General features: G+C 44.3%; 1 protein-coding gene across 3 annotated transcripts in view; it reads right to left on the bottom strand.

The window, feature by feature from the left end:
• The window catches only part of CCHR3.PART0H8orf88 (chromosome chr3.part0 C8orf88 homolog), a 1,151,988-nt gene that overhangs the window by 87,940 nt on the left and 1,036,442 nt on the right, over nucleotides 1–27,606 (bottom strand). For all 3 annotated transcript variants that reach the window (XM_044065382.1, XM_044065379.1, XM_044065380.1), the window contains one exon: nucleotides 7,607–7,713. In XM_044065382.1, coding sequence (XP_043921317.1) covers nucleotides 7,684–7,713 — 30 coding nt within the window. In that variant the 3' untranslated portion in view covers nucleotides 7,607–7,683. The remainder of the gene's footprint in view (nucleotides 1–7,606; nucleotides 7,714–27,606) is intronic.

Below are 27,606 nucleotides of genomic sequence, written 5' to 3'. Positions count from 1 at the left end.
AGATCTAGACTTACCAGCCAACACTCCTTGCCCAGCATGGGAAGAAGTTGCTGTAGGGTCAGCATTTTGAATTTTGGGACAATGATGTATGTATTTAAGGTGGACAGGTCGAGAATAGGTCTCCAACTTTTTCCTTTCTTGGAACTAGGAATAGTCTGGAGTAAAATCCTTTGCCTTGTTCTGTTATTGGCACTCTTTCCACAGCTCTCATCTTCGCTAATTGCATTATCTGCTGTAGAGCTTCTGTTTTTGATTTGGAGGCAGGTTTGGCATTCCTCTTTTGACTGGTAAAGTGTGAAAGTGGAACCGGTAACCTTGGTCTATGGTTTGCAAAATCCACTTGTCTTTTGTGATGTAGTGCCAGTTTTTCAAAAATAAGGTTAGTTTTCCGCCTAATGGGGCTGCTATTTGTTCCCTGGTAGGCGGATGTAGAGTTAAGTCACTGTGATTGTGCTGTTGTAATGGTAGTGGCTGTGTCTGTGCCTCTGTTATTACCTTGCCACTGTCGTCCTCTGTAGGCACCTCCTCTGGATTGGTTTCTGCCTCTGGAACGTCTATTCCTGCCCCTTTGGGATCTTGTGGAGTCAGGAAAGGACCAATTTTTGGCAGGCCAGTTCCTGCTAAACCTTGGGGGCTGAACCTGCAAGAAATCTTTAACCGTTTGAACAGATTTTGCCTTTTCTTCCATTTTCTTCATTACCTGCTGGGCAGGTGTACCAAACAAACTGGTCTTATCCATAGGAGCATCTAATAACTTAGCTTTAACATGATCCGGTAAGACTTGTTCCTTCAGCCATGCATGTCTTCTTATCACTGTGCCAGTCATGGCTGATCTAAATGAAGCCTCCAGTGCATCATAGCCACATTTTAAGGAATGGTTACTAACCTGTTGTATGTTATTTACCATTTCTAATACATATTTCTTATCTATAGAGTCATCAGAGGATAGTTTTTAGTTAACTGATCAAGCATAAACTCTTGGTATTGTATCATGTGAAACTGACAGTTTAAAGCTCTAGCTGAGAGAGTAGCTGAGGTATAAACTTTTTTGCCCCATCTGTCTAAAGACCTGGCTTCCCTTTCAGAAGGAATAGGGTTTTTTGCTGTGGTCGAGGCTACTGCCTTAGGCCCCTGGGGTATAGTTTCGGGGTCTGCAAGTGGGGCCTTGTATAGGTGATGATGAGTGTCAGGTACCCTGTAAAATCTGTCTGGTTTGGCAGGGGCTGGAGGTAAGGAATCTGGTGCAGAGCAGACATCATTAAAAGCATCGTCCACAACAGAGAGAACAGGAGGTATAGCTAAGGGCCTGTGTTGTGGAAGGTGCAGAAAAGTCCTAAGTCTTTTTCTGGAATCTGAGAAATCCTGTTGCTGCCATTGGAATTGTTCTCGCATGGCATGTAAGGTTTCCCCAAAGGAGAATTCTTCTGGTGGAGAAGCAGCTGGAATGGATTCTTCAGCATCTGAGTCTTCATAATTGGAGAAAAGGAGCCTCTGGCTGGTCTGTAATATCTGAGTCATCCGCAGAATCATCAGAGGACACAGGCTCGGGGGGCTCTGCCCTAGGTCTCTTCTCTGGGGGCTGAGAGGCCCTGTCTGGGTGAGATTGAGATCCCCTAATTAAGGATATTAAATCTTCTGCCAGAGTGAGCATTTGTGAACTAGAAGTAGGCCTGGTTGGGGGTTTAACAGGCACTGATTTAGTAGACTTGGCTGCTTTAGCCCTGGCAAAAGCCTTAATGGACATGGCTGCAGGAGGCCTAGCAGCACCACGTGCTGGGGTAGAGACATCCAAAGGGATGGTGTCTGATAATTCACTAGAAACCACTGGAGTAGGTAAAATTTCAGAGGCCGATTCAAGTAAGGTAGCAGGAACCTCAGTCAAAGATTCAGCTGTGCTTTGATCAGTTTTCTCGGTTTCGGCCGAAACAGAGACACTCGCGGTTTGCTTAACCATGGTTTCGGCCGAAACAGTGGATCGCGAGTGTCGGTCTTTTTCTTTGCGTTTCTTAACAATTTGGGTAGTCGGAGGATCCGACGGCATAATGTACGCAAAATCTGAACCGAAAAACTGTTCAGCAAACTCCGACCGACGCCTAAGCGTTCGTTGGTTGAAGGAAGCACAGGCCGAACAGGCTGCTACGTCGTGGTCTGGGCCTAAACAAGGCAAACAGTAAGAGTGGAAATCTTTATGAGGTATTTGTTTCCCACAAGTTAAACAGTTATTGACTTTTTCTGACATCGGCTGAGGCAAGAAAGAGTCCCCAACGGGGTACTTAGCTTTTAGAAGTCTTCGAAGTAGTATTCGGTAGTAGTAATCTCTGGATCCGACCGACCGGCACTTGCGAACAGCTTCTGCTTCGGGCGCCACTCGGCAAGAAAGACTGAAGAAAATGGCGTCGGCTGATGCCTTTATACCCGGAGACCAGCAGAGATGACGTAGGGTGAAGTGCGACATCAGCCGAAGCCGGACCCGGACTTTGGAATCCGGCCGACTGAAGGGCTGCCTGACGACAGGACAACCCAGTTGTTATGACTGCAGATGCATCCATGAAGGACATCAGGTGTAATAGCAAGAGGTCTGTGCTGAGGTAGTAAAATAAAGTCTCTGAGCCTTTTCTTAGATTCTGAGTAATCTTGGCTCTCCCAGTGAAAATGCTCCCTCATGGTATGCAGGGTTTCCCCAAAAGAATAATCCTCAGGAGGAGAGGCTGAAGGAATAGATTCTTCAGCATCAGAATCCTCATAGGGAGGAAGAGAGTATCCCTGTTCAGAAGAGGAGTCAGAGGAAATGGAAACCTGATCAGAAGAGTCATAATCTGTCTCTTGCCTAGGCCTCTTATCAGGAGGGGAATGGGAACCCCTGATCAAAGTAATTAGGTCTTCGGCCATTTTAAGCATCTGTTTCTTAGGCATGGAAGTCTGTCCAGGAGAATGTTGTACTAGTTTCTTTGTCTTTAGAGCTGTTTTAGTCTTTGAAGCGGAGGCTGGCTTGACATACAACTGTGTAGGTCTGAAAACACCCTCAGAAGCCGATGCCTGCTCAGCGGCTCCGGACCCATCTGAGGGAATAGTTTCCGAGTGTCCAATACCTTGAGTATCCAGAGGCCTAGTTAGCTCCACGTGGGAGTTGGAAGCGGCCTGTGGCTCTGAGGTAGCGGGTATCAGGGCTGCGAAAGCACCTCATTGAGAACCGGTGATTGGCCTAGCAGAGGTTTTGGACCTCGGATGCCTGTCCTTTTCATTTTCCTTGCGCTTTTTATAAACTCTGGTTGTTGGCTGTTCTGATGGCATTATATAAGTAAATCTTCGGCCAAAGTAATGAAAGGCAAAATCGTACCGACGCTTAATAGTGCGTTGGTTAAATCTAGCACAAAACTGACAGCAAGCAACGTTGTGGTCAGGGCCTAGGCAAGAAATTCAGTAAGAATGAAAATCCTTATGAGGTATTTGCTCCCACAAGAAATGCAATTATTTTTTTCTGACATCGGTCTGGAGCAAGAAAAAAGTTTCCCCAATGGGGTACTTAGCTTTAATGAAGACTTCGGATCTGAAATTCGATTTCGAAAATCTTAGAGGAGTCGGCCGACCGGCACTTGCGAACTGCTTTTGCTTCAGGCACTGCACAGCAAGAAAGACTGAAGAAAATGGTGTTAGCTGCATCTTTTATACCCCTGGCACACTGACGTCAGGGAAGAGGCGACAGCAACCAACGCCGGACCTAGACTTTGGAATTCAGGCCGACTGCGGGTAGCCTGCCAGCAGGATAACCCAAGTGTAATGACTGCAACAGTGAAACACGATGAACATCTTTGGTTCTATGCAAACAGAATCTGAGCTGTCTATGCACATCCAATTGGTGGAGTTTACACTCTGCCCTGTTGCTGTGATTGGTGAAAAACACCAGGAGCTCAATGGATTGATTCATATTGGATTGAGAGCAAACCTTAGGTATAAAGGAAGGATTAGTTTATAGCGATACCCTATCCTTATGGAAAAATAAGATATGGTGGTCTGATTGATAGTGCTTGCAACTCAAACTCTTCTGGCAGATGTTACAGCTACTAGAAAGATGGTCTTCCAGGAAAGAAGGCTGAGGTCACAAGACGAAGAGGGCTTGAACGGTGGCAATGTTAGTTGAGAGAGGACAAAATTTAAATCCCAAGGAGAGAGTGGTTCTTTAAAAAAAGGTCTCAGTAAGGAAGTGCCTTTTAAAAATGCTTTACACAACCTGTGTGACATCAGGTTAGGAGTATGCTCACCAATGTGGAAATATGAAATTGCAGCCAGCTGAACTCTAATAGTTGCAGCCGAGCCTTGCTGGAAGAGTTCTGTAAGAAATTCTAAAATGGACTGAACTGGAGCAGAAAATGGGTCGTTTCTAATTTACGCCCAGTGAGAACCTCTTCCATTTGCTAGTATATAGTTTTCTAGTAGAATCTTTATGAGAGAATATTAATGTGTTTGATGAGTGGATGATGCGTGTCTAGCAACTTTTGGATTTCTACAGTTGCTTGCTCCCTTAGACTGGGTGGAACATCTGGGATTGTTCTGATTTGTGGGACAGGATGGCAAAAGGGAATGGAATATCCTCTGGATATTATGCTTTGTGCCCACTTGTCGTCTTTTGTGATATTTTGCCAGGCTTCTGGGTACAAAGATAAATGTCCCCCAATTGCCTCCAGAGTACAGCAGATGCCCCTCCTTTCAGGAGAGCTGGTAGGGACATCCGCAAAAGGAATCACGGTCACCCTGGTTTTGCGGACCCCCCCTCTGCCTTTAGGATGTCTACCACTGTTGCCTCCCCCTCTGCCCCTGGAGAAGGCTTCACCTAGTGCATCTTGGAAAGCTCCCTGGGATCTTTTGAACCACATTTTCCCACTCTTGACCTTTAGGGTAAGGTCTTGAAGGTACTGAAAAACGTACTCCCAATGGCAGAGTTTTCCCTTCCTGCTCACATCTGGTGAGTGTGTCTAACTTTGGGTCCAAAAAGTGAGGAACAATCAAAAGGGGCTTAAGTAAAGGTAGACTTAAAAGGTTCCACAAAATTACACAACCACATCCAGGAGGGTCTCCTCACGGAAACTCCTGAACCTGCTGCCCTACTCGCTCCATCTGCTGCATAAGATATCAGTCTCATGGAGGAGTTGACGATGGAATTTAAGGTGGACAGTGGGAGGAGACTTTCTCAGTCACCCCCGCAGCCAATGAACCTTGTGGAGTATTCTTCTAGCTCATTCAAGAGATCTCTTTGTAGTCTTGTAAAATGTATGAGGTAGTTCAGCGATCTGAGTGTAAAAGTCGCTGATGAAAAGACACGCTTCCCATATCTGCCCATCGTTAGAAAATCTTTGTTCGGAGGATGAACAGATGAGGATTTCTCAAAGTTCCTTCTTGGTGGCAGCTGCCACCACCATAGTATCTACAGGCACACTTTTTGTAAGAAAATCTTTTCCAGTGGGAGCTGACAAAAGCTTGTTTGGCCTCTGAGGGACTGGTTCCATAGTGTCCGGTGACTCCCACGCCTTTCGACTAAGTCCATTAGCTCATCAAAAAGCAGAGACACCCAGGAAGCTGAAGGTTGAGATCCAAAGGCCTTCAGGTACACAGACTCCTCATCAGAAGGGTTGATGGTTCGCTGGCCACCTCTCTATTTCAGGATCTCACTTATATCTGCAAATGAGATAGCTTCATAGGACAACCGTGGGGACCCTTCTGACTCCTCGAGGTCACTATCTGAGGTGACAGACTCATCAGGGGGAGTCTATATGCTTCCTCTTGTATGTCCTCGTCTGAGGGGGCTCCTCATAAGGGTATTCTGGTGAGGCCTTGGAAGAGAGGGGTTCACCCAAATGGGATTCCTGAGGCTCTGAATTTCTGCTGTCCTGTGGATGGGGTGGTTCCAAGACAGTAGCCGGTGCTTTGGGGGGACGAATGCCAGTATCCTTGTATACAGCTGTAGAGGGGGGACAGCACACATCAGCTCGAAAGCAGAACCCACTGGTTCAGAGAATATCTCCGGCTCCTAGGAAACAGAGGACACCCCCTGGCCCCAGAGAGACAGGCTTCGAAGTTGATGTAGGAGCCAAGTCACCCAAGCCGACACACCAAGGGGTAGACTCAGAACCTAAGAAACTCGGGTCTGAGCATCCCTCTCAGGGCCGACCGGAGAACTTTGGCTCCCAGACACCCCGGATGGCACAGAGTGTCTGAGCAGACATCGGCTCCGTAATCTCCAAAGGGGGTCCCACAACAGAGTGAGTCTACAGCCAAGTGATACTTGGCACTCCAGCTCCGAAGATCTAGCATGGCTCAGAGGAGGAATGACAGTGGATGTAACAGTCTTAGAAGGCTCCAAAACTTGTTGGGTCGGAGCAGAGAACAATTTTGCAAGTGCTGGCGACTTCAAAAGTCTGTGCACCACCAGTTCCACGTCATCATCAGATAGGCACCTAGAGGACCTGGAGGATAGAGATGGTGAACAAGATCTCTCCAGAATGGGAGATCTCAAAGTAGGGAAGACCGGTGGAATTTCAATGGACCGGGTCTGAGATACTGTTTCTTTTGGTTCCGAAGTCCTTGGAGTCGAAGAACCAGGTTTATCAATAATAATCTCAGGTCGGTTCTGAAATCTGTGGAGCTGAGGAGGTTGATGGTTGCGAAATTTTTGACCATTCTTAAACCCAAGGCTTATATTCTTTCTCCCTAGTCTCTTTGGACATGTTAGGAAAGAAAAAAGTCCTGTAAGAATTATAAACACTAAGTAAAAAATCACACCGCTTCTAGAAAAATTATAAACATGCTAATTGACACATACAGCACATCTAATGAATATAAATAGAAATAGCTTTGCTCTAACTATAATGAGCACCAGGACCTCTAATTTAAACAGTCCTAGCAAGCTATAATAAAGGGAGAGATGGAATACACTAAAGCTACTAGCCCTCTAACTAAAATGGACAATTAGCTCTCAAACGAGCTAATGAACTAACCAAGCTAATTAGCTAAGGTACGAGAAATACACACAAACACTAAAGGCAATTTTAATAGCACCACTACAGTAACATAAACTACGGGATACACAGTACAGGCCTGCAAAAAAATGGCGGCCAAGAAATAGAACACAACAGCAGAAAAAAGGAGATAAAGTTAAGCTACACACAAAAGCTAAGGTGTAAAAGGGTCACAGCACTCAGTAAACTAACTAATCTCTAAAATCTAACTAGTTTTAATCATTAGAAGGCAAAAGACAAAAAAACTTAGCCACGGCCAAGAAGAGAACATCCAACCTCGTAAAGCGGCAAACGAGATCTGGAGAGTTGCACCTCTGCATCATGGGATACCTACATTGCTACAAGCAAAGTTTGAGACTTCCAGCTGGTGTATCAGTAGAGTCGGAGCAGAGAATTGGCTCCGAATCCATCCAAGTAAGAATGAAGGAGAGACAGGACAACATAACATCAAAAGCCTTGGATACAACCTGAAGTAAAAAGGTTTCTCTATTGTAGACTTAAAGTGTTAACTTGAAACAAGTTATACCAGCATTCCTCATAATACTGATGTTTGACTGGCTATTAACACAAAACTTAATCAAAGGTAAAATACTCACTGATTTTTCAAGTACAACAGGATGGTTAGGCAAAAATTTAGGCTTTTCATTACAAAATGGATGACTTGAACATTTCTTCAGAAACTCTGCACTGTATTTAATTCTTTCTGTGGAAATCAAAGGCAGAAACAAATAAACACCACAGTACAATCTTTAGTTCAGACATCTAATAGCACAATGCAAATTAAGCTATATAATCTGTCTAAAGCTTTTAGACTGAATCACACACAAAATTGTTACTTCGAGAGAAAATTATATAGTGCTAAGCAAAAGACCAAATTACTACTACGACTACAATATTTCTACAATCCACCCCTTTACAAAAAGTGGCAGAAGTAGCCACAGTCCTGGCAGAATGGGCTCTATTTTGCTGTTCCTTTCACGGCAAGTCACTTCCAGACAGAGTCAGAGTGGCATGTGACAGTCACGTCAAAAACAGTCTGTTTTGTTACTGATTTTCTTACCTTTATAAGAAATGAACAAAGTGAGAAATAGAATTTCAGAAGCCCTTTATCCGGTCAATGTAGTATCAGTTGTCTATGGATGTGCTATACAGAAGAATTTTCTCTTTTTTGGTTCTGGAAAGAATTCAAGGAGATGAATAGACTAAAGCAATCTCTGAAACCACCTTTGCACAAAAGCGCTGCTTCTCAATGAAATTCTAACTTTATAAAAAATGATATAGGCACAGTGGCACAGAACACAATTCTGTCACTTCACAACAAGATGTTCACAGGTTCGATTCTTGGCAGTGGTGCTTTCTGTGTGAAGCTTGCATGCCCTCCCTGCATTTGTGTGGGTTCTCTCAGCTGCAGTTTACTCCCGCATTCCAAAGACATGCAGTAGGAGAAGTGGATACTTTACATTGGCTGCAGGTATAAATGGGTGTGTGTATGTCCGTGTGAACAACTAAGACAGGGTAAACCAACAGGTGATATAAACATTGGCTCTAGATGATCAGCATTGGTAAAGTGACACCCCAACCTCATGTGGAAAAAAGGGTAGTGGATGGATGGATAGATAGATAGATATAGGGCTGAATCAACATAAGAACTTGCAACTCAGACACTCTTCTAGCAGAGGTGAGAGCAATTAGTAATGCTCTTTTCCATGATAAAAGCTTTACATCAATCTTGTGAGCTGGTTCAAAATGAAGTCCAAGCTTTCCCAGTTAAACTGTTTTCTAAGTGGATGAATATACAATATCCCTTTCACAAACTGTTTCACTTGTGACAACAGGCAAAATGGTTTTAAGATTAATCTTAATGAAGGGAGCAAGAAAAAGAGGATAACTCACAAAAACATTAGAGAGCCAAAGAGGTGTAAACCTTAAAACAATCTTGGTTTATTCTTTGGTACCAATTAGAAAATCTCTTCCACTTAGCCATATATGATTTTCTACAAGCAGATTAGTCTCCTTTAACACCTGCTGCACATCTTCTAAACAGTATTAAAATTCTATCGTTCCAACTGTGGGCAAAAGAACTTGAAGGCAGAGATGGATCAGAGCCCCTATCCTGTGTGAATACATACTGCCCTTGGTCATTTAGAAATGGGAGAGAATACAACTGTAAGTACGTAAACTTTCCATAACATTAGTTGTTCCAATACATCATGGTTACAGTGATCTAAGCTATTGGAGTTAAGTCCTGCCAAGAATATGATCAACCAGCCAATTTTTCAAACATTAAGGGTACCTTCCACACATGCTAACTGCCAGGAGCTTGAGCAGAGCTCCATATAAAAGGCAGCTGGAGCACCAAAATACATCAGAGCTTTCTTGCCCTGAAAGTCAAAAAATGCTAGGAGAATAAAAGACAGACAAGAAAAACTATATCCTCATGGGTATAATACATCCACTCTCTGGCAATAAATTAAAAAGGTGGAGGGAGAGTAGGTATGGCTACTACAAAAGTGATCTACTAGAACAGAACATCTGCTGTTATGGCAAATTTACTTATATAACTGTACTACAGAAGGGGTAGATTAACCACAGCTTAGTTAACAACTAGAGAGGATGAAATAGATTAATAATCCAAGAGCCCCTGGAGAATGGTCCTATCAAAGCCTGTAATAAGCCTAGAAAAGGAACGCAGTTTATAAATGTATGGAAAGAGGACCAAGTTGCTGCCTCTAGAATACTTCCTACCTATTTCCAAAAAGCCACAGAAGAAGCCAAAAGCCTAGGTTGGAAATGGCTTGCTATGGTGAGAAAGTACAGTTTTGTACCTACCATAAATGTAGATGTTCGAAGATCCACATTGCTGCAGTCCTAACACTTGGGTAGTCCGCTGTCCCTCGGTCGGCCCAAATATCAGAGTATAAGGCTGACGTCGGTCAAGGCGCATTTGACTGACATCAGAACGTCAGGGTACAAATGCGCATGACCGACGTCATATCCTCAGTCTTTTCTTGCCCCAGATGTCAGAAGACCCTAAAAAGAAAGGTCAAAACCCATAGACAACAACTAAACAACCAACCAGCCTAACACCAAAAATATGTACAATATATACAATATATACACTATACCTCAGATGGATAACCCAACCCACACAAAGTACAGTTTTGTACCTACCATAAATGTAGATGTCCGAACTGGATAGCATCTGCAGTCATAACAAGTGGGTTGTCCTGTCGTCAGGCAGCCCTGCAGTCGGCCGGATTCCAAAGTCTGGGTCCGGCTTCGGCTGATGTCGCACTCCACCCGACGTCATCTCTGTTGGTCTTCGGGTATAAAAGCATCAGCCGACGCCATTTTCCTCAGTGTTTCTTGCCCCAGATGCCAGTAGCCCTCTTGCAGGCTAAAAATTTGGATAGATGCCAATGTTTCCAAATAGATAGAGGTAAACACAGCAATAAGCATATATGTACATATATACAAACAAATACACCATAAAAGACTCCCCCCCAACAGCTAGCTATTAGGAGGGTAAACACCCTAGGAGTACCACAGAGGGAAGGAGGGAGGGTAATCCTGACTGCAGATGCTATCCAGTTCGGACATCTACATTTATGGTAGGTACAAAACTGTACTATGTCCTTCATGGATGCATCTGCAGTCATAACAAGTGGGTAGAATACCACAGCCAACTATGGGAGGAGGATAAAAGTAGATTATGGTGTGTTTAGGATCCCTTGCAGTACAGCAGTGGCAAACCCTGCTCGGGATCTGGAATATAGAGGCAAATTATAATGCTTGGCAAATGTATGCACGGAGGTCCAAGTAGCCGCCTCAATAATGTCTTTGGTTGCCACTCCTCGTAAGAAGGCTGTGGTAGTGGCTGTTGCCCTTGTAGAATGAGGTCTTATGTTCTGTGGAATTGGTTTTCCATGGAAGGAGTAACAGTATCGTATGCAATTTCCTATCCATTTGGAGATTGTCTGTTTGGAAATAGCTTTTCCTTCCCTTCCTGTTGCATAGGCTACAAAAAGTTGGTCAGTCTTTCTGCTATTTTTTGTTCTGTCCAAGTAGTAGCGTAGCTGTCTATGTACATCCAAGGTATGCAGCATTCTTTCCCCTCTGTTTTGTGGGTTGGGAAAGAAGGTAGGTAAGGTGGATTGCCTGGTTTAAAGACACTCTGGATACCACCTTGGGCATAAATGTAGGATTAGTCCTCATGGACACTCTATCTTGGTGGAAGATTAGGAAGGGTTGCACTGCCATTAAGGCCTGTAGTTCTGAAACCCTCCTTGCTGAAGTAATTGCCAGTAGGAAAGCAGTTTTCCATGACAGGTGTTGTAGGTCTGCTGTTGCTGCTGGTTCAAAGGGTGATAGTGTCAACTTTTCTAGCACAAAGTTTAAATCCCAAGCTGGTAATGGTGGTTTCCTTGGAGGTTTTACATTCTTGATTCCTCTGAGGAACTGCCTGAGCAAAGGGTGCGAAAAACAGGTGGATCAAAGCTGTATTCTGCTGAAATAGCTGATGCATGTATCTTGATGGAGGAGTAGGACAGGTCTGAATGAAGAAGTTCGCCAGATACTCCAGAATGTTAGGCATATCTATGTTTGACACATCTTTTCCTCTTTCCGTACTCCAAATGACAAACCTTTTCCATTTTCCAGCATAGTTCCTTCTTGTTGAAGGTCTGCGTGCTTCAAGAATAATGTCTTTAACTCTTTGGGAAAGTTCTGGATTAGCTGCTGCTATGTGATGTTCCATGCAGTCAGTTGCAGCGTTTTAGGTTTGGATGTATGATGCTGTAGTTGTTCTGAGTTAACATCAAAGGCATCAGGGTATTGGCCACATATTGTTCCGAGACATGCTCTTCAGTAGTGGGTACCAGTGTTGTCTTGGCCAGTTTGGAGCTATCAGGATTATCCTTGGACGTTCTTCCTTGATTTTTAGTAGTACCTTGTGTATCAAAGGAAGAGGTGGGAATGCATATGCTGTTAGGCCTTTCCAGTTGAAGGAGAGTGAGTCCACTTTCCATGCTAGTGGGTGGAATGTCCTTGTGCAGAATTTTTTGAGCTGGTGATTGAGAGGTGATGCGAATAGGTCTATCTGTGGCATTTCCCATTTCTTCGAGATGGTCTTGAAGATGTCCGGGGGTGCAGCTTCCATTCGTGAGCATCCGAAGTGGTTCTGCTTAATATGTCTGCTAGAGTATTGTCTTTCCCCGGTACAAATATTGCCTGTAACTGAATGTTGTAGCTGAGTGCCAGGGTCCACAGCTCCAAGGTCATTCTGCATAGGGGGTATGAATGAGTGCCTCCCTGTTTGTTGATGTACCACATGACTGTGGTGTTGTCTGTCCTTATCATCAACTGGCCCTCTTTGAGAAATGGTTTGAACTTTTGGATTGCCAGTTTTACTGCCAGCCTTTCTTTTAGATTGATGTGCAGGTGAAGTTGATCCTGTGTCCACAATCCTTGCACGCATTTGTCCAGCATGTGGGCCCCCCATCCTAGGTCTGAAGCGTCTGTTGTGATGGTCTGGCTTGGTTGACATCTGCGAAAGGGTAGGCCTGGGTTTGACTGGCATGCCTGAGCCCACCATAGGAACTCCTGTTTTAAGCATGGAATTAGTGGGATTTCTGTTTCTAGACTGTGTCTGTGTTGGGACCATAAATTCTTTAGGTACCACTGTAGTTTCCTCATATGTAGTCTGGCAAATGGGACCAAGATTATGCATGATGCCATGAAGCCCAAGGCCTGCAGAACTTTTCTTGCTGTTAACTTGTTCAGTTTTGTTAGTGCCAAGAAGTAAAGAGGAAGTTCTGTTTGTTTTTCTGTAGTCAGGAATGCCATTTGTTGTACTATGTCCAATTCAGCCCAAGAATGTCCTTGTTTGGGATGGTATCAGCCTTGACTTTTGTAAATTGACTGTGTATCCCAGTCCTTGTAGCAAGTAAATGACCCTTTGTAAATCTGTTGTCAGCTTGCTTTTGTTGTCCCCTTGTAGCAGGCAGTCGTCCAGGTATGGGTAAATTTGAATTCCCTGTAGTCTGCAATGGGCGATTACTGATGCCAGGCATTTTGTGAATACTCTGGGCAGTAGATAAGCCAAAGGGCAATGCTGAGAATTGATAGTGCTCTGATCCTGCAAGAAATCTGAGGTATCTTCTGCAGATTGGTCGAATGGGGACGTGCAGGTATGCCTCCTTGAGATCTAGAGTTACCAGCCAAGACTCCTTGCCCAGCATGGGAAGAAGTTGCTGTAGGGTCAGCATTTTGAATTTTGGGACAATGATGTATGTATTTAAGGTGGACAGGTCGAGAATTGGTCTCCAACTTTTTTCCTTTCTTGGAACTAGGAATAGTCTGGAGTAGAACCCCTTTCCTTGTTCTGCTGTTGGCACTCTTTCCACAGCTCTCATGTTTGCTAACTCCATTATCTGGCGTAGAGCCTCTGTTTTTGATTTGGAGGTAGATTTGGCATTCCTCTTTTGACTGGTAAAGTGTGGAAGTGAAACCGGTAACCTTGATCTATGGTTTGTAAAATCCACTTGTCTTTTGTTATGTAGTGCCAGTTCTTTGAAAATAAGGTTAACTTTCCGCCTAGAGGAGCTGCTATTTGTTCCCTGGTAGGCGGATTTAGGATTAAGTCACTGTGGTTGTGCTGATGTAGTGGCAGTGGCTGTGTCTGTGCCTCTGTTGTTACCTTGCCACTGTCGTCCTCTGTAGGCACCTCCTCTGGATTGGTTTCTGCCTCTGGAACGTCTATTCCTGCCCCTTTGAAATTTTGTGGAGTCAGGAAAGGACCAATTTTTGGCAGGCCAGTTCCTGCTAAACCTTGGTGGTTGAACCTGCAAGAAATCTTTAACAGTTTGAACAGATTTTGCCTTTTCTTCCATTTTCTTCATAACCTGCTGGGCAGGTGTACCAAACAAACTTGTCTTGTCCATAGGAGCATCTAGCAACTTAGCTTTAACATGATCCGGTAAAGCTTGTTCCTTTAGCCATGCATGCCTTCTTATCACTGTGCCTGTCATGGCTGATCTAAATGAAGCCTCCAGTGCATCATAGCCACATTTTAAGGAATGGTTGCTAACCTGTTGTATGTTATTTACCATCTCTAATACATATTTCTTATCAAGAGATTCATCAGTGGTTAGTTTGTTAGTTAACTGATCAAGCATAAACTCTTGGTATTGTATCATGTGAAACTGACAGTTTAAAGCTCTAGCTGAGAGAGTAGCTGAAGTGTAGACCTTTTACCCCATCTGTCTAGTGACCTTGCTTCCCTTTCAGAAGGAATAGGGTTTTAGCTGTGGTCGGCTACTGCCTTGGGACCCTGGGATATAGTTTCTGGGTCTGCAAGTGGGGCCTTGTAAAGGTGGTGATGAGTATCTGGCACCCTGTAAAATCTGTCTGGTTTGGCAGGGGCTGGGGGTAAAGAATCTGGAGCGGAGCAAACATCATTGAGAGCATCATCCACCACAGAGAGAACAGGAGGTATAGCTAAGGGCCTGTGCTGTGGGAGGTGCAGAAAGGTCCTAAGTCTTTTTCTGGAGTCTGAAAAATCCTGTTGCTGCCATTGGAACTGTTCTCGCATGGCATGCAAGGTTTCCCCAAAGGAGAATTCTTCTGGTGGGGAAGCAGCTGGAATGGATTCTTCAGCATCAGAATCTTCAAAATTGGAGAAGGGAGCCTCAGGCTGGTCAGTTATGTCTGATTCATCAGGAGAATCATCAGAAGACACTGGCTCAGGGGGCTCTGCCCTAGGTCTCTTCTCTGGGGGCTGAGAGGCCCTGTCTGGGTGAGATTGAGAGCTAGAAGAGGGCCTGGATGTGGGGGGTTTAACAGGCACTGATTTAGTAGTCTTGGCTGCTTTAGCCCTGGCGAAGGCCTTAATGGACATGGCAGCTGGAGGCCTAGCAGCACCACGTGCTGGGGTAGAGACATCCAAGGGGATGGTGTCTGATAAGTCAACCACCGTAGTGGGTAAAATTTCTGAGGTCGATTCAAGAGTTGTAGCAGAGGCCTCAGTTGTAAGAATAGGTTCAGCTGTACTTTGAGCAGTTTTCTCGGTTTCGGCCGAAACCGAGACACTCGCGGTTTGCTTTACCGTGGTTTCGCCTGAAACCGCGGTCCGCAGTGTCGGTCTTTATCTTGCGTTTTGGGGTAGTCGGAGGATCCGACGGCATAATGTACGCAAAATCAGAACCGAAAAACTGTTCTGCAAACTCCGACCGACGCCTAAGCGTTCGTCGGTTGAAAGAGGCACAGGCCAAACAGGCTGCTACGTCGTGGGCTGGGCCTAAACAAGGCAGACAGTAAGAGTGGAAATCTTTATGAGGTATTTGTTTCCCACAGGTTAAACAATTGTTAACTTTTTCTGACATCGGCTGAGGCAAGAAAGAGTCCCCAACGGGTACTTAGCTTTAGAAGTCTTCAAGTAGTATTCGGTAGAAGTAATCTCTGGATCCGACCGACCGGCACTTGCGAACAGCTTCTGCTTGGGCGCCACGGCAAGAAAGACTGAGGAAAATGGCGTCGGCTGATGCTTTTATACCCGAAGACCAACAGAGATGACGTCGGGTGGAGTGCGACATCAGCCGAAGCCGGACCCGGACTTTGGAATCCGGCCGACTGCAGGGCTGCCTGACGACAGGACAACCCACTTGTTATGACTGCAGATGCATCCATGAAGGACATCCACCTCAAACTACAGAGGGGAAGGAGGGAGGGTAAATTGGACTGCAGCAATGTGGATCTTCGAACATCTACATTTATGGTAGGTACAAAACTGTACTATGTTCTTCATCTCACATTGCTTCAGTCCTAACACTTGGGTAGAATCCCAAAGCAGAGGTAAGGGAGGATGGCTAAACTATAATGAAGCAGGAGCTGCCAAAATGCCCTGCAACACAGCAGTGGCAAAACCAGCCCTGGATTTAGAGTACAGAGGAAGGTGGTAATGCCTAGAGAAGGTATGCACTGAACTCCAAGTGGCTGCCTCCAAAATATCCTTAGTAGCCACCCCTGAAAAAGCTGTTGAAGTGGCAGTAGCCCTAGTGGAATGAGGCCTAATCCCAGCTGGAATCTCTTTGCCATGATGGGAATAACAGAAAGCAATGCAAAATCCAATCCACTTAGAAATAGTTTGTTTTGACACGGGCTTGCCCTGAGAGCACAAAGCAAAAGAAACTAATAACTGCTGAGATTGTCTGAACCCTTTAGTTCTGTCCAAATAATATCGCAACTGCCTGTGTACATCTAAAGTGTGCAAAATCTTTTCCCCTTTAGTTTGGGGATTTGCATAAAAAGTAGGCAAATGAATAGTTTGGTTTAAAGCCACACTAGAAACCACTTTAGGCATAAAGGAAGGATTAGTACGTAAAGATACCCTATCCTTATGGAAAATTAAGAAAGGCTCAACTGCCATAAGGGCCTGCAATTCAGAAACCCTTCTTGCAGAGGTAATGGCCAACAAAAAAGCAGTCTTCCATGACAAATATTTCAACTCAGCAGTAGCTACAGGCTCAAAAGGTTGTAGAGTGAGTTTCTCCAACACAAAATTGAGATCCCAAGCAGGAGTAGGAGCCCTTCGTGGGGGTCTTATATTCTTTGCCCCTCTAAGAAATTGCTTGAACAAAGGATGAGAAAACAATGGTGGGTCACAGCCGTAGTGAGCTGAAATTGCTGCAGCATGAATCTTAATAGAAGAGAAGGACAAACCTTTGTCCAATAACTCAGTAAGATATTGAAGAGCCACACTTAAATCAGGCTCAGAAACATCCAAATCCTTAGCTGCACTCCAAAATAAAAATCTCTTCCATTTATCTGCGTACACTTTCCTTGTACTAGGCCTTCTAGCTTCCAAAATCACATTCAAAACTTGTTGTGGAAGTTGAGACCCTCTATGGTTTAAAACAGAATATGCCATGTTGTTAGGTGAAGAGAGTGAAGTTTGACATTGAGCAAATGACTGTCCTCCTGGGACAACAGATGTGGAATCAAAGGCAAAGGCCATGGAGGCTTCCGTACTAGACTTCTCAGTAATGGGTACCAGTGCTGTCGAGGCCAATCTGGAGCTATCAAAATCATCCTTGGCTTGTCCTGTCTGACCTTCAGAAGTACCTTTGGGAGGAGAGGCAGAGGTGGATAGGCATACACATGAAGATTTTTCCAACTGAAAGAAAGAGCATCCACTTTCCAAGCTGTGGGATGAAACCGCTTTGTGCAAAACTTTGGCAGCTGGTGGTTTAGTGGAGAAGCAAACAGATCTATGTCTGGAGTTCCCCAGGACACTGTCAATTTCTGAAATACATGAAGATCCAGTTTCCACTCGTGGGGATCCATGATTTGTCTGCTTAACACATCTGCTAAGGAGTTCTGTGCTCCGGCAGAAACCTTGCCTGAAGACTTAGTTGTAAACTGAGAGCAGTCTCCCACAAAATCATTGCTTGCCTGCATAGAGGATAAGAATGTGTTCCCCCTTGCTTGTTGATGTACCACATGACAGTTGTGTTGTCTGTTAGAATCAACACCTGCCCTGGAAGAAGTAAATCCTTGAAAGCTATTAATGCAAACTGGACTGCTAACATCTCCTTCAAGTTGATATGTAGATGCTGTAGTCTGACAGGCCACTTGTCTTGTATCCACTTTCCGTTTAGATGAGCTCCCCAAGCTTTGTCTGAGGCATCTGTCGTTAAAATTTGACTCGCCTCTGGCCGGGTCACAGAGAGTCCCTTGTTTAGGTGACATTCCTGAGCCCACCACAAAAATTCCTTTTGAATGCAAGGTATTATTTGAATGACAGTGTCCAGATGCTGGCAGTGCTGGGTCCATACATTTTTGAGATGCCATTGCAACTTCCTCATATGCAGTTTGGCATTGGGAAGCACCAGAATACAAGATGCCATGAACCCTAAGGCTTGAAGGACTGTCCTTGCAGTCAGCCCGGACTGAAGAGATAGATGATGGAAGTAAAGGGAAAGATTCATTTGTTTGTCCTGGGTTAGAAAGGCCATCTGGGATGCTGTATTCAGTCTTACACCCAGAAAGCACATGTCTTGAGAGGGTACTAGACTGGACTTTATTTCGTTCACAGAATACCCCAGGCATCTTAGCACTGCTATCACATATTCCAAATGACGAAGAAGCTCGTCCCTTCCTTGAGCCAGAATCAGGCAATCGTCCAAATAAGGATAGATTTGTATTCCTTTTAGCCTGAAGAAAGCTATCACTGGAGCCAGAACTTTCGTAAATACTCTGGGCGCAGTAGATAAGCCAAAGGGCAATGCAGAGAACTGATAGTGATTAGTCCCAGTCCGAAAACGCAGATACTTCCTGCAACTTAGCCTGATAGGAACATGAAGGTAAGCCTCCTTGAGATCCAAAGTCACCATCCAGTGATCCTTGCCCAGTAGAGGTAAAAGCTGTTGTAACGTCAACATTTTGAACTTGGGAATGTCCAGATAAGTGTTGAGGATAGATAAATCCAAAATTGGTCTCCACGTGTTCCCCTTTTTTGGCACAAGGAACAGGCGAGAATAAAATCCTAGGCCCCTTTCTGGCATAGGAACCGGCTGTATGGCCCCTATTTGGAGTAACAGAGAAATTTGCTTGTGAGCCTCTATTCTTTGTTGAGGAGGAATGTCTGGCATGCCTTTGAAAGGAGGCAAGGTATGGAAATAAAACCTGTAACCGTGATGTATGATATCCAGTACCCATCTGTCTTGGGTAATCAAACTCCAATTTTCTTTGAAAAGTGCCAACCTTCCTCCCAAAGGTGCTGCCAGGCGAGAAGGTTCTGGCAGCTGAAAAGGTAGGTCATTGGGTCTGTTTACGAAAGGACTGACCCCTGCCCTCACCTGAAGACTGTGCAGGAGAACTCCCTGTCCTAGGCCTGAAAGAGCCCTGACCTCTGCCCCTGCCGCGTCTAGATCTACCCCTAAACTGGGAATCATAAGAAGGATACGTCCACCCTTTAGTAGGCCAATTTCTACTAAACTTTGGAGGCTGAACCTGCAAAAAATCTTTAACAGTCTGCATAGACTTAGCCTTGTCTTCCATTTTCTTTAAAACTGCCTCAACAGGAGAACCAAACAAGACATCAGATTGCAAAGGGGCATCCAAAATCCTAGTTTTAACATGGTCAGATAAATTTTGATCCCTCAGCCAGGCATGCCTGCGAAGAACTGACCCAGTGGCAGCCACCCTAGACGAGGCCTGTACAGCATCAAAACCACATTGCAAAGAATGCTTACCCACCTGTTCAGAAACATGCACTAAATCTTGTAACTCTTTACAATCAATACCTTCCAGAGCATCAACCTTAGATTTCAACTGTGAAAGGAGATAATTTTGATATTTCAACATGTGAAACTGGCAATTCAAAGCTCTCATGGCTAGAGTGGAAGAAGTATAAACTTTCTTTCCCCATCTATCCAAGGCCCTGGCCTCTTTATCTGCAGGAACCGAGTTCTTGACAACAGAAGCCTTAACACCCTTAGGCCCCTGACTAACAGTTTCTGGGTCTGCCCTAGGACTCTTAAAAAGATACTTATGAGCTTCAGGCACCCTGTAATACCTATCTGGTTTAACAGGAGCAGGAGGCAAAGAATCAGGATTAAGAGAAGCCTCTGCAAACACATCTTCCACCACATTCAGAACAGGAGGTATAGCTAAAGGCCTATGCTGGGGTAAAAACAAAGTTCCCTAAGCCGTTTCCTGGAATCAGAGAAATCCTGACCTTCCCATTTAAAATGCTCTCTCATGGAGTGAAGGGTCTCTGAAAAAGAAAAATCCTCAGGAGGAGAAGCAGAAGAAGTAGAATCATCCACATCAGAATCAGAATAATGAGAATACTCCTGCAAGTCTTCAGAAGACTCAGACACATCGAAGCCTGCTCATAATCCCCAACACAGGTTCCATCCTAGGCCTCTTATCAGGAGGGGGCATAGAGCCTCTAATTAAAGTAATTAAATCTTCTGCCATTTTAAGCATGTGCTTCTTGGGCACAGAACCTGAAGAACTAGGAGTGACACCCACAGAAGCAAAACTAGACCTGCCTCTAGGAGAAGCCTTGGAAGCAGAAAGAGAGGGCCTAGACACCTTAGGAAGGGAGGGAGTACAGTTATCTGAGAAGCCCCTACAGCCTGACCTGCCTCCTGGGAGGCCACATCCTGTAAAACAAAGTTTCTCCCTGGGACTCCAGAGAGGCCTCCGTCGGAACCACCGGTTCCACTGACGCTCTAAAGAACCGGCGTCCGTTCGGACGACTCCTCTAACCTAGGTTTAACTGCCTTGTCCTTGCGCTTCTTTGAGGAAGCCGGCCGGAGCATCCGACGGCATATTGTAATTGCACCGCTTCCCAAAGACCAACCTGGCACAATCCAACCTTCGCTTTATAGTGCTTATTGAACCTAGCACAAAAGCGACACCCAACAACGTCGTGCTCAGGTCCCAAACAAGGTATACACAAATTATGGTAATCCCTATGCGGTATCTGTTTCCCACAAGAAATACAGTTATTCACTTTTTCTGACATCCGGTAAACCACTGAGGCAAGAAAAACCAAAATATTCCCCAACGGGTACTTAACCAACTCTGACTTCGGTCTGAAACTCCGAATTCGAAAAATTTCAGAACGCCGAACGGCACTTGCAACACTGCTTCTGCATCGGACCATGCGGCAAAAAAGACTGAGGATATGACGTCGGTCATGCGCATTTGTACCCTGATGTTCTGATGTCAGTCAAATGCGCCTTGACCGACGTCAGCCTTATACTCTGATATTCGGGCCGACCGAGGGACAGCGGACTACCCAAGTGTTAGGACTGCAGCAATGTGAGATGAAGAACATCAACAAAGGAAACAGCAAGAGACAACTAATTCAAAACTGCCTGCTTTGACAGTGGCTGTCCTTTTACCTTCACAGGCAACAGATCAACTTTCCTGAAAGACTGAGTTCTGTCTAAGTAGTATCCAGAGTATGAATATAATTCTTCCTTCCAGAACCTAAAATAAGGAAGACAGGGAGATTAATAATTTGGTTCAGTGTAAACTCTGAAATTGTTTTAGGCATAAAAAGTGTGATCTGTTCTCAGACATATCCTGTGCTTCAGAAAAATGAGGCAGGATTGGCTCGCAAGAGGTCAAAACTCAAAGTAATAAGTAATACAGTCTTCCATATTACGAACCTCAAAATCAGCCTAATGAGATGGTTTAAATGGAAAAGTTAGCTTTTCAAGAAGTTAACATCCCAAAAAGGAACCGTTTCCTTTGGGGGGGGGGGGGGGGAGTGAATATATAAAATTCCCCTTTCAAAAACTGCTCGACTTGAAAACAGGAAGATAGAGGGGATGCAAAACTGAAATGGAAGACAGATGGTACCAACTAGAAAAAAACTTTCCAATTATACACAATTTCCTAATAGCACTTTTTTGTCTACTTCAGTATCTGCTGCACATACTCAGTCAAAAGGCACCTAAAAGGAGTCAAACTTTTATCACCCAGGCAGTCAAATGAAGATAGGTTGGGATGTATTAACCAACCCCCTTGCCTTGTGTGAGTAAACCCAGTCTGCAAGGAAGATTGTGGTAATTGCCCTTGGCCAGCTTCCAAAGGAAGAACCAGTGTTGCCATGAACCAAAAGGAAACCACCACCACAATCTTCAGAATGCTATTCTGGATCTTTGGAAGAACCCTGGATACCAGTGGAAAAGCAAAGAGCAATACTTCTGTGTGAATAAGAAGGCATTTGTTTGAAAGGAGTTCTGCTACAGAATTTAACAGTCTGCTTTGAAAGGAGACAAACTGATCTATTTGAGATGTTCCCAACAGTTAGATCAATTCCTGAAAGGCCCCCGGGTGCAGTTTCCTTTCATGATGGTCTTTGTAGCAGATACTGTACAGCAAGACAATGTTTTGCTAAGGTGGAAAGGATGAAACCTGAAGAGTCAAAGTGAGCCAAATTGCTACCTCCTAGGCTATAACAGCACATTTGCAAAAATGGGTGAACTCTAGTATCCCCCTGTTCATCTACCCCATCATTGTGGTGTGTCACAACTTGCAGAGATCCTGGGGACCATAGATGATTTAAGGTTTTCAAAACATTTCTGCCATTTATGTGCTTTTGTATATTCTATTTATTCCACATACCTTGCACTTTCACACCTGAAACAGCCCCACACAAAGTCTGAAGTATTTTATGAGATAGACTAAAGGATGAGAAGAAAGATGAAAAGAGAAAAAAGGGTATTCATGCAGAGTCCAGACTGACCAGAGGCACCACTGAATTTTCCTAATGTAAAGTCTAGCCAAGGGAATCTAAATTATGGAAGCCATATCTCCCAAAACAGAGAAATTCCTTGGTAGACACCAGATCTTGACTGGAAAACCTCAGGGCGATCTTTTGATATATTTCTACTTTGACTTAAGAAAAAGCTCTTTCCAATGCAGAATCTTTGAAGGGATGAGAGAATAAGTTCACTTGAAACACAGACCAACTTGGAAACTGTGAACCCTTGTCAAGGGCACTTAAACGGAAGTATGTGCACAAATATAAAAAACAGTGAAAATGTGAGTACCTTGAAGACTGCAATAAACCTTTACTGGATTGTAAACACTGCTGGAGCAGTAGATAGTCCAAAGTGTAAAAACCTCCTTGCCATGGTTAAAAAGTTTGCTAGTACCTTAGTGCTCAATTTTTGCTTTTTTTTTTTTTTTTGTAAAAGGGATCTGAGGTAGTAAGAAAAAATATATTCAATAAAGAAATAAAGTTGGAAGATTTGGGATAACCCTCGAATCAACTTACCCCTATCGTAAACTCTTTAGGACTTCAGCTGTAGAATGGTCAGACAGAACTTCTAGGACAGAACTGAAACTCTCACTCTGAACATCAGCTGATAAATTTTGACAATGTAACCAAGCAAATCTTATGACTGACTTAGAAGCAGCAGCAAAGTTAGACAGTATCAGGAGTGACATATGGGCACTTCAAAAAATGTTTAACATGACAGATGAAATAGATGTGTTCAAAGAATTCTTCACCTCAGAAAAGGGGAGGTAAACATTTAACTTTTTCATGTTCTCAAAAGACAGAAGCAGAAATTAACATGTCAGACTTTTCTTACATATTTGACAAAAATGTTCCCATTTTTGTCAGAGGGAATGGGAGTAGAATTAGTAATCTGTTTAACAGAAACAGTTAAAGAAATCACTGCATGCTCTGTTTAAATTAGAAAACAGACGCATGTGGGTTTAAGGTACCTATCAGACTTTCTAGGAAGCAGTGGGTCGAGTGCGAAGTAAACTGCAAATTGTCAGGAAAAAGTACAGTTTTGTACCTACCATAAATGTAGATGTCCGAGAGGAATGCATCTGCAGTCTTTACAAATGGGTTGTCCTGTCGTCAGGCAGCCCTTCGGTCGGCCGGATTCCAAAGTCTGGGTCTGGCTTCGGCTGGTGTCGCACTTCACCCGACGTCATTGCAGCAGTTATTCGGGTATAAAGGTATCAGCCAACGCCATTTTCCTCAGTGTTTCTTGCCCCAGATGCCAGGTGCCCTCTTGGATGGCTAAATTTGGATAAATGTCAAAGTTTCCAAATAGTAGAGAGCAAACACACAAAATAAGCATGTATGTACATATATACAAACAAATACACCATAATAGATCCCCCCAAGCTAGCTGGAGATTGGCAAATACCCTAGGAGTACCTCAGAGGGGAAGGAGGGTGGGTAATCCTGACTGCAGATGCATTCCTCTCGGACATCTACATTTATGGTAGGTACAAAACTGTACTATGTCCTTCAAGGATGCATCTGCAGTCTTTACAAATGGGTAGAATACCATAGCTAAACTAGGGGAGGAGGAAATGAGAAGATATTATGGTGTAGTTAGGATCCCTTGCAAAACAGCAGTGGCAAAACCAGCACGGGATCTAGAGTATAGAGGTAAGTTATAATGCTTGGCAAATGTATGCACGGAGGTCCAAGTAGCAGCCTCTATAATGACCTTGGTAGCCACTCCTCGTAAGAAAGCTGTGGTAGTGGCTGTAGCTCTTGTGGAGTGAGGCCTGATGTTCTCTGGAGTTTTCTTTTCATGGTAGGAGTAACAAAATCTAATGCAATTTCCTATCCATTTGGAGATTGTCTGTTTAGAAATTGGTTTTCCTTCCTTTCCTGTTGCATATGCTACCAGAAGCTGGTCAGTTTTTCTACTGTTTTTGTCCTGTCCAGGTAGTAGCGTAATTGTCTGTGTACATCCAAGGTATGTAAGAGCCTTTCTCCCCTGTTCTGTGGGTTGGGGAAGAATGTAGGAAGGTGGATAGCCTGATTTAAAGAGACTCTGGATACCACCTTAGGCATAAATGTAGGATTTGTTCTCATGGACACTCTATCTTGATGGAAGATCAGGAAGGGTTGCACTGCCATTAATGCCTGTAGTTCAGAGACTCTTCTTGCTGAAGTTATTGCCAGTAGGAAAGCAGTCTTCCAGGATAAGTATTGTAATTCTGCTGTTGCTGCTGGTTCGAAAGGAGGAAGAGTCAGTTTTTCTAGCACAAAGTTCAAGTCCCATGCTGGCAATGGAGGTTTCCTGGGAGGTTTTACATTTTTAATTCCTCTCAGAAACTGTCTGAGCAGAGGATGCGAGAAGACAGGAGGATCCAAGCTGTATTCCGCTGAAATAGCTGATGCATGTATCTTGATGGAAGAATAGGACAGGCCTGTATGGGAGAGCTCCGCCAAGTACTCCAGGATGTTGGCTATGTTTCACCAGTGTCACATCTTGCCCCTTTGCAGTACTCCAGATGAGATATCTTTTCCATTTTGCTGCATAATTCTTTCTTGTTGAAGGTCTACGAGCCTCCAGGATTATGTCTTTAACCCTTTGGGATAAATTTGGGTTAATTGCTGTTATGTAATGTTCCAGGCAGTTAGCTGCAGAGTTTTTAGGTTTGGATGCAGGATGTTGTAGTTGTTCTGTGTTAGCAGTAATGGGATCAGAGGCAGTGTCCATATTTGTTCCCGGGACATGCTCCTCAGCAGTGGATACCAATGTTGTCTTGGCCAGTCTGGGGCTATCAGAATGATCCTCGGACGCTCCTCTTTGATCTTCAGAAGCACCTTGTGCATCAAAGGAAGTGGTGGGAATGCGTATGCTGTCAGGTTTTTCCAACTGAAAGATAGGGAGTCCACCTTCCAAGCAAGTGGGTGGTAAGTCCTTGTGCAGAATTTCTTCAACTGGTGATTGAATGGGGACGCAAACAAGTCTATTTGTGGTAATCCCCATTCTCTTGTGATGGTTTTGAAGATGTCCGGATGCAGCATCCATTCGTGGGCATCTGTTGTAGTTCTGCTTAATATGTCTGCTAGAATGTTCTCCTTCCCTGGTACATAAATTGCCTGTAACTGAATGTTGTAGCTCAGAGCCACATCCCATAGGTCCAGTGCCAGCCGGCATAGAGGGTACGAGTGTGTGCCTCCCTGTTTGTTGATGTACCACATAACTGTGGTGTTGTCTGTCCTTATCATCAACTGGCCTTCTTGGAGAAAAGGTCTGAATGCCTGGATTGCCCATTTTACTGCCATCATTTCTTTTAGATTTATGTGCAGATGCAGCTGGTCTTGAGTCCATAGGCCTTGAATGCACTTGTCCATCATGTGTGCCCCCCAACTGAGGTCTGAGGCATCTGTCGTGATGGTTTGTCTTGGTTGACTTTTGCAGAAGGGCAATCCTGTGTTTGATTGGCAGGCCTGAGCCCACCATAGGAACTCTTGCTTCAGGCATGGGATCTTTGGAATTTTGGTTTCTAGGCTGTGCTTGTGCTGGGACCACAAATTCTTTAGGTACCACTGTAGCTTTCTCATATGCAGCCTGGCATGAGGGACCAGTATTATGCAGGATGCCATGAAGCCTAGAGCTTGTAGCACTTTTCTTGCAGTTAGATGGTTCTGCTTTGTTAAAGCCAAGAAGTAGAGAGGAAGTTGCTCTTTCTTTTCTGCAGTTAGAAATGCCATTTGTTTTGATGTGTCCAGTTCTGCACCCAGAAAGGTTATTCTTTGGGATGGGATCAGCCTTGACTTTTTTGTATTGACTGTATATCCCAGGGCTTGCAGCAGGTAGATGACTCTTTGTAAGTCTTCTGTTAGTTTGTTTTTGTTGTCCGCTTGTATCAGGCAGTCGTCCAGGTAGGGATAGATTTGAATCCCCTGAAGTCTGCAATGAGCGATCACTGATGCCAGGCATTTCGTGAACACTCTGGGCGCAGTAGATAAGCCAAAGGGCAATGCTGAGAATTGATAATGCTCTGATCCTGCAAGAAATCTGAGGTATCTTCTGCAATTTGGTCTTATGGGGACGTGCAGGTATGCCTCCTTGAGATCTAGAGTTACCAGCCAAGACTCCTTGCCCAGCATGGGAAGAAGCTGCTGTAGGGTCAGCATTTTGAATTTTGGAACAATGAGGAATGTGTTTAAAGCGGACAGGTCTGGAATAGGCCTCCATTTGTTTTCTTTTCTTGGTACCAGGAAGAGTCTGGAGTAAAATCCCTGCCCTTGCTCCATAGATGGTACCTTTTCCACAGCTCTCATTCTTAATAATTGAGATATTTGTTTTAGAGCTTCTGTCCTTTGAGTAGGTGGTAGGTTTGGCATTCCTCTCTTTCCTGGTAGAGTATGGAAATGGAACCTGTAACCTTGGTCTATAGTTTGCAAAATCCATTTTTCTCTTGTAATGCAGTGCCAGTTTCTTGAAAATAAGGTTAGCTTTCCGCCTAAGGGTGCTTCTAGTTGTTCCCTGGTAGGCGGTGCCACCGCCAAGTCATTGTGATTGAGTTGTTGTAGTGGTGGTGGCTGTATCCGTGCCTCGGTTGTTACCCTGCCACTGGCGACCCCTGTAGGCACCCCTGGATTGGTTTCTGCCTCTAGAGCGCCTATTCCTGCCTCTTTGTGCCTTAGAGGAGTCCGGAAAGGACCAATTCTTGGAGGGCCAGTTCCTGCTAAACCTTGGAGGTTGAACTTGTAAGAAATCTTTCACTGTTTGCACAGATTTTGCTTTCTCTTCCATCTTTTTTAGTACCTGCTGTGCAGGGGAACCAAATAAATTGACCTTGTCCATAGGTGCATCCAAAAGCTTAGATTTGACGTGTTCTGGTAATGCCTGTTCTTTCAACCATGCATGCCTCCTGATAACTGTGCCAGTCATGGCTGATCTAAAGGAAGCCTCCAGTGCATCATAGCCACATTTTAAAGAATGGTTACTAACCTGCTGTATATTATGTACCATTTCTTGAACATACTTTTTATCTAAAGATTCTTCAGAGGACAGCTTTTTAGTCAACTGGTCAAGCATAAACTCTTGATATTGAAGCATATGAAATTGGCAGTTCAAAGCTCTAGCTGACAAAGTAGCAGAGGTGTAAACTTTTTTACCCCATCTCTCTAAGGACCTGGATTCCCTTTCAGAGGGGAGGGGGTTTTTAGAAGAAGTAGCTGCTACAGCTTTAGGACCCTGGGAGATAGTCTCTGGATCCGCAAAAGGAGCCTTATATAAGTGGTGATGAGTGTCTGGGACCCTGTAGTACCTATCGGGCTTAGCAGGAGCCG

The sequence above is a fragment of the Protopterus annectens genome, chromosome 3.part0 (genome assembly GCF_019279795.1).
Source record: "Protopterus annectens isolate FY-2018-M chromosome 3.part0, PAN1.0, whole genome shotgun sequence".
Lineage (NCBI taxonomy): Eukaryota > Metazoa > Chordata > Ceratodontiformes > Protopteridae > Protopterus > Protopterus annectens.
Note: the sequence above shows the minus strand (reverse complement) of the source record. Positions and strands in the feature narration are given on the sequence as shown.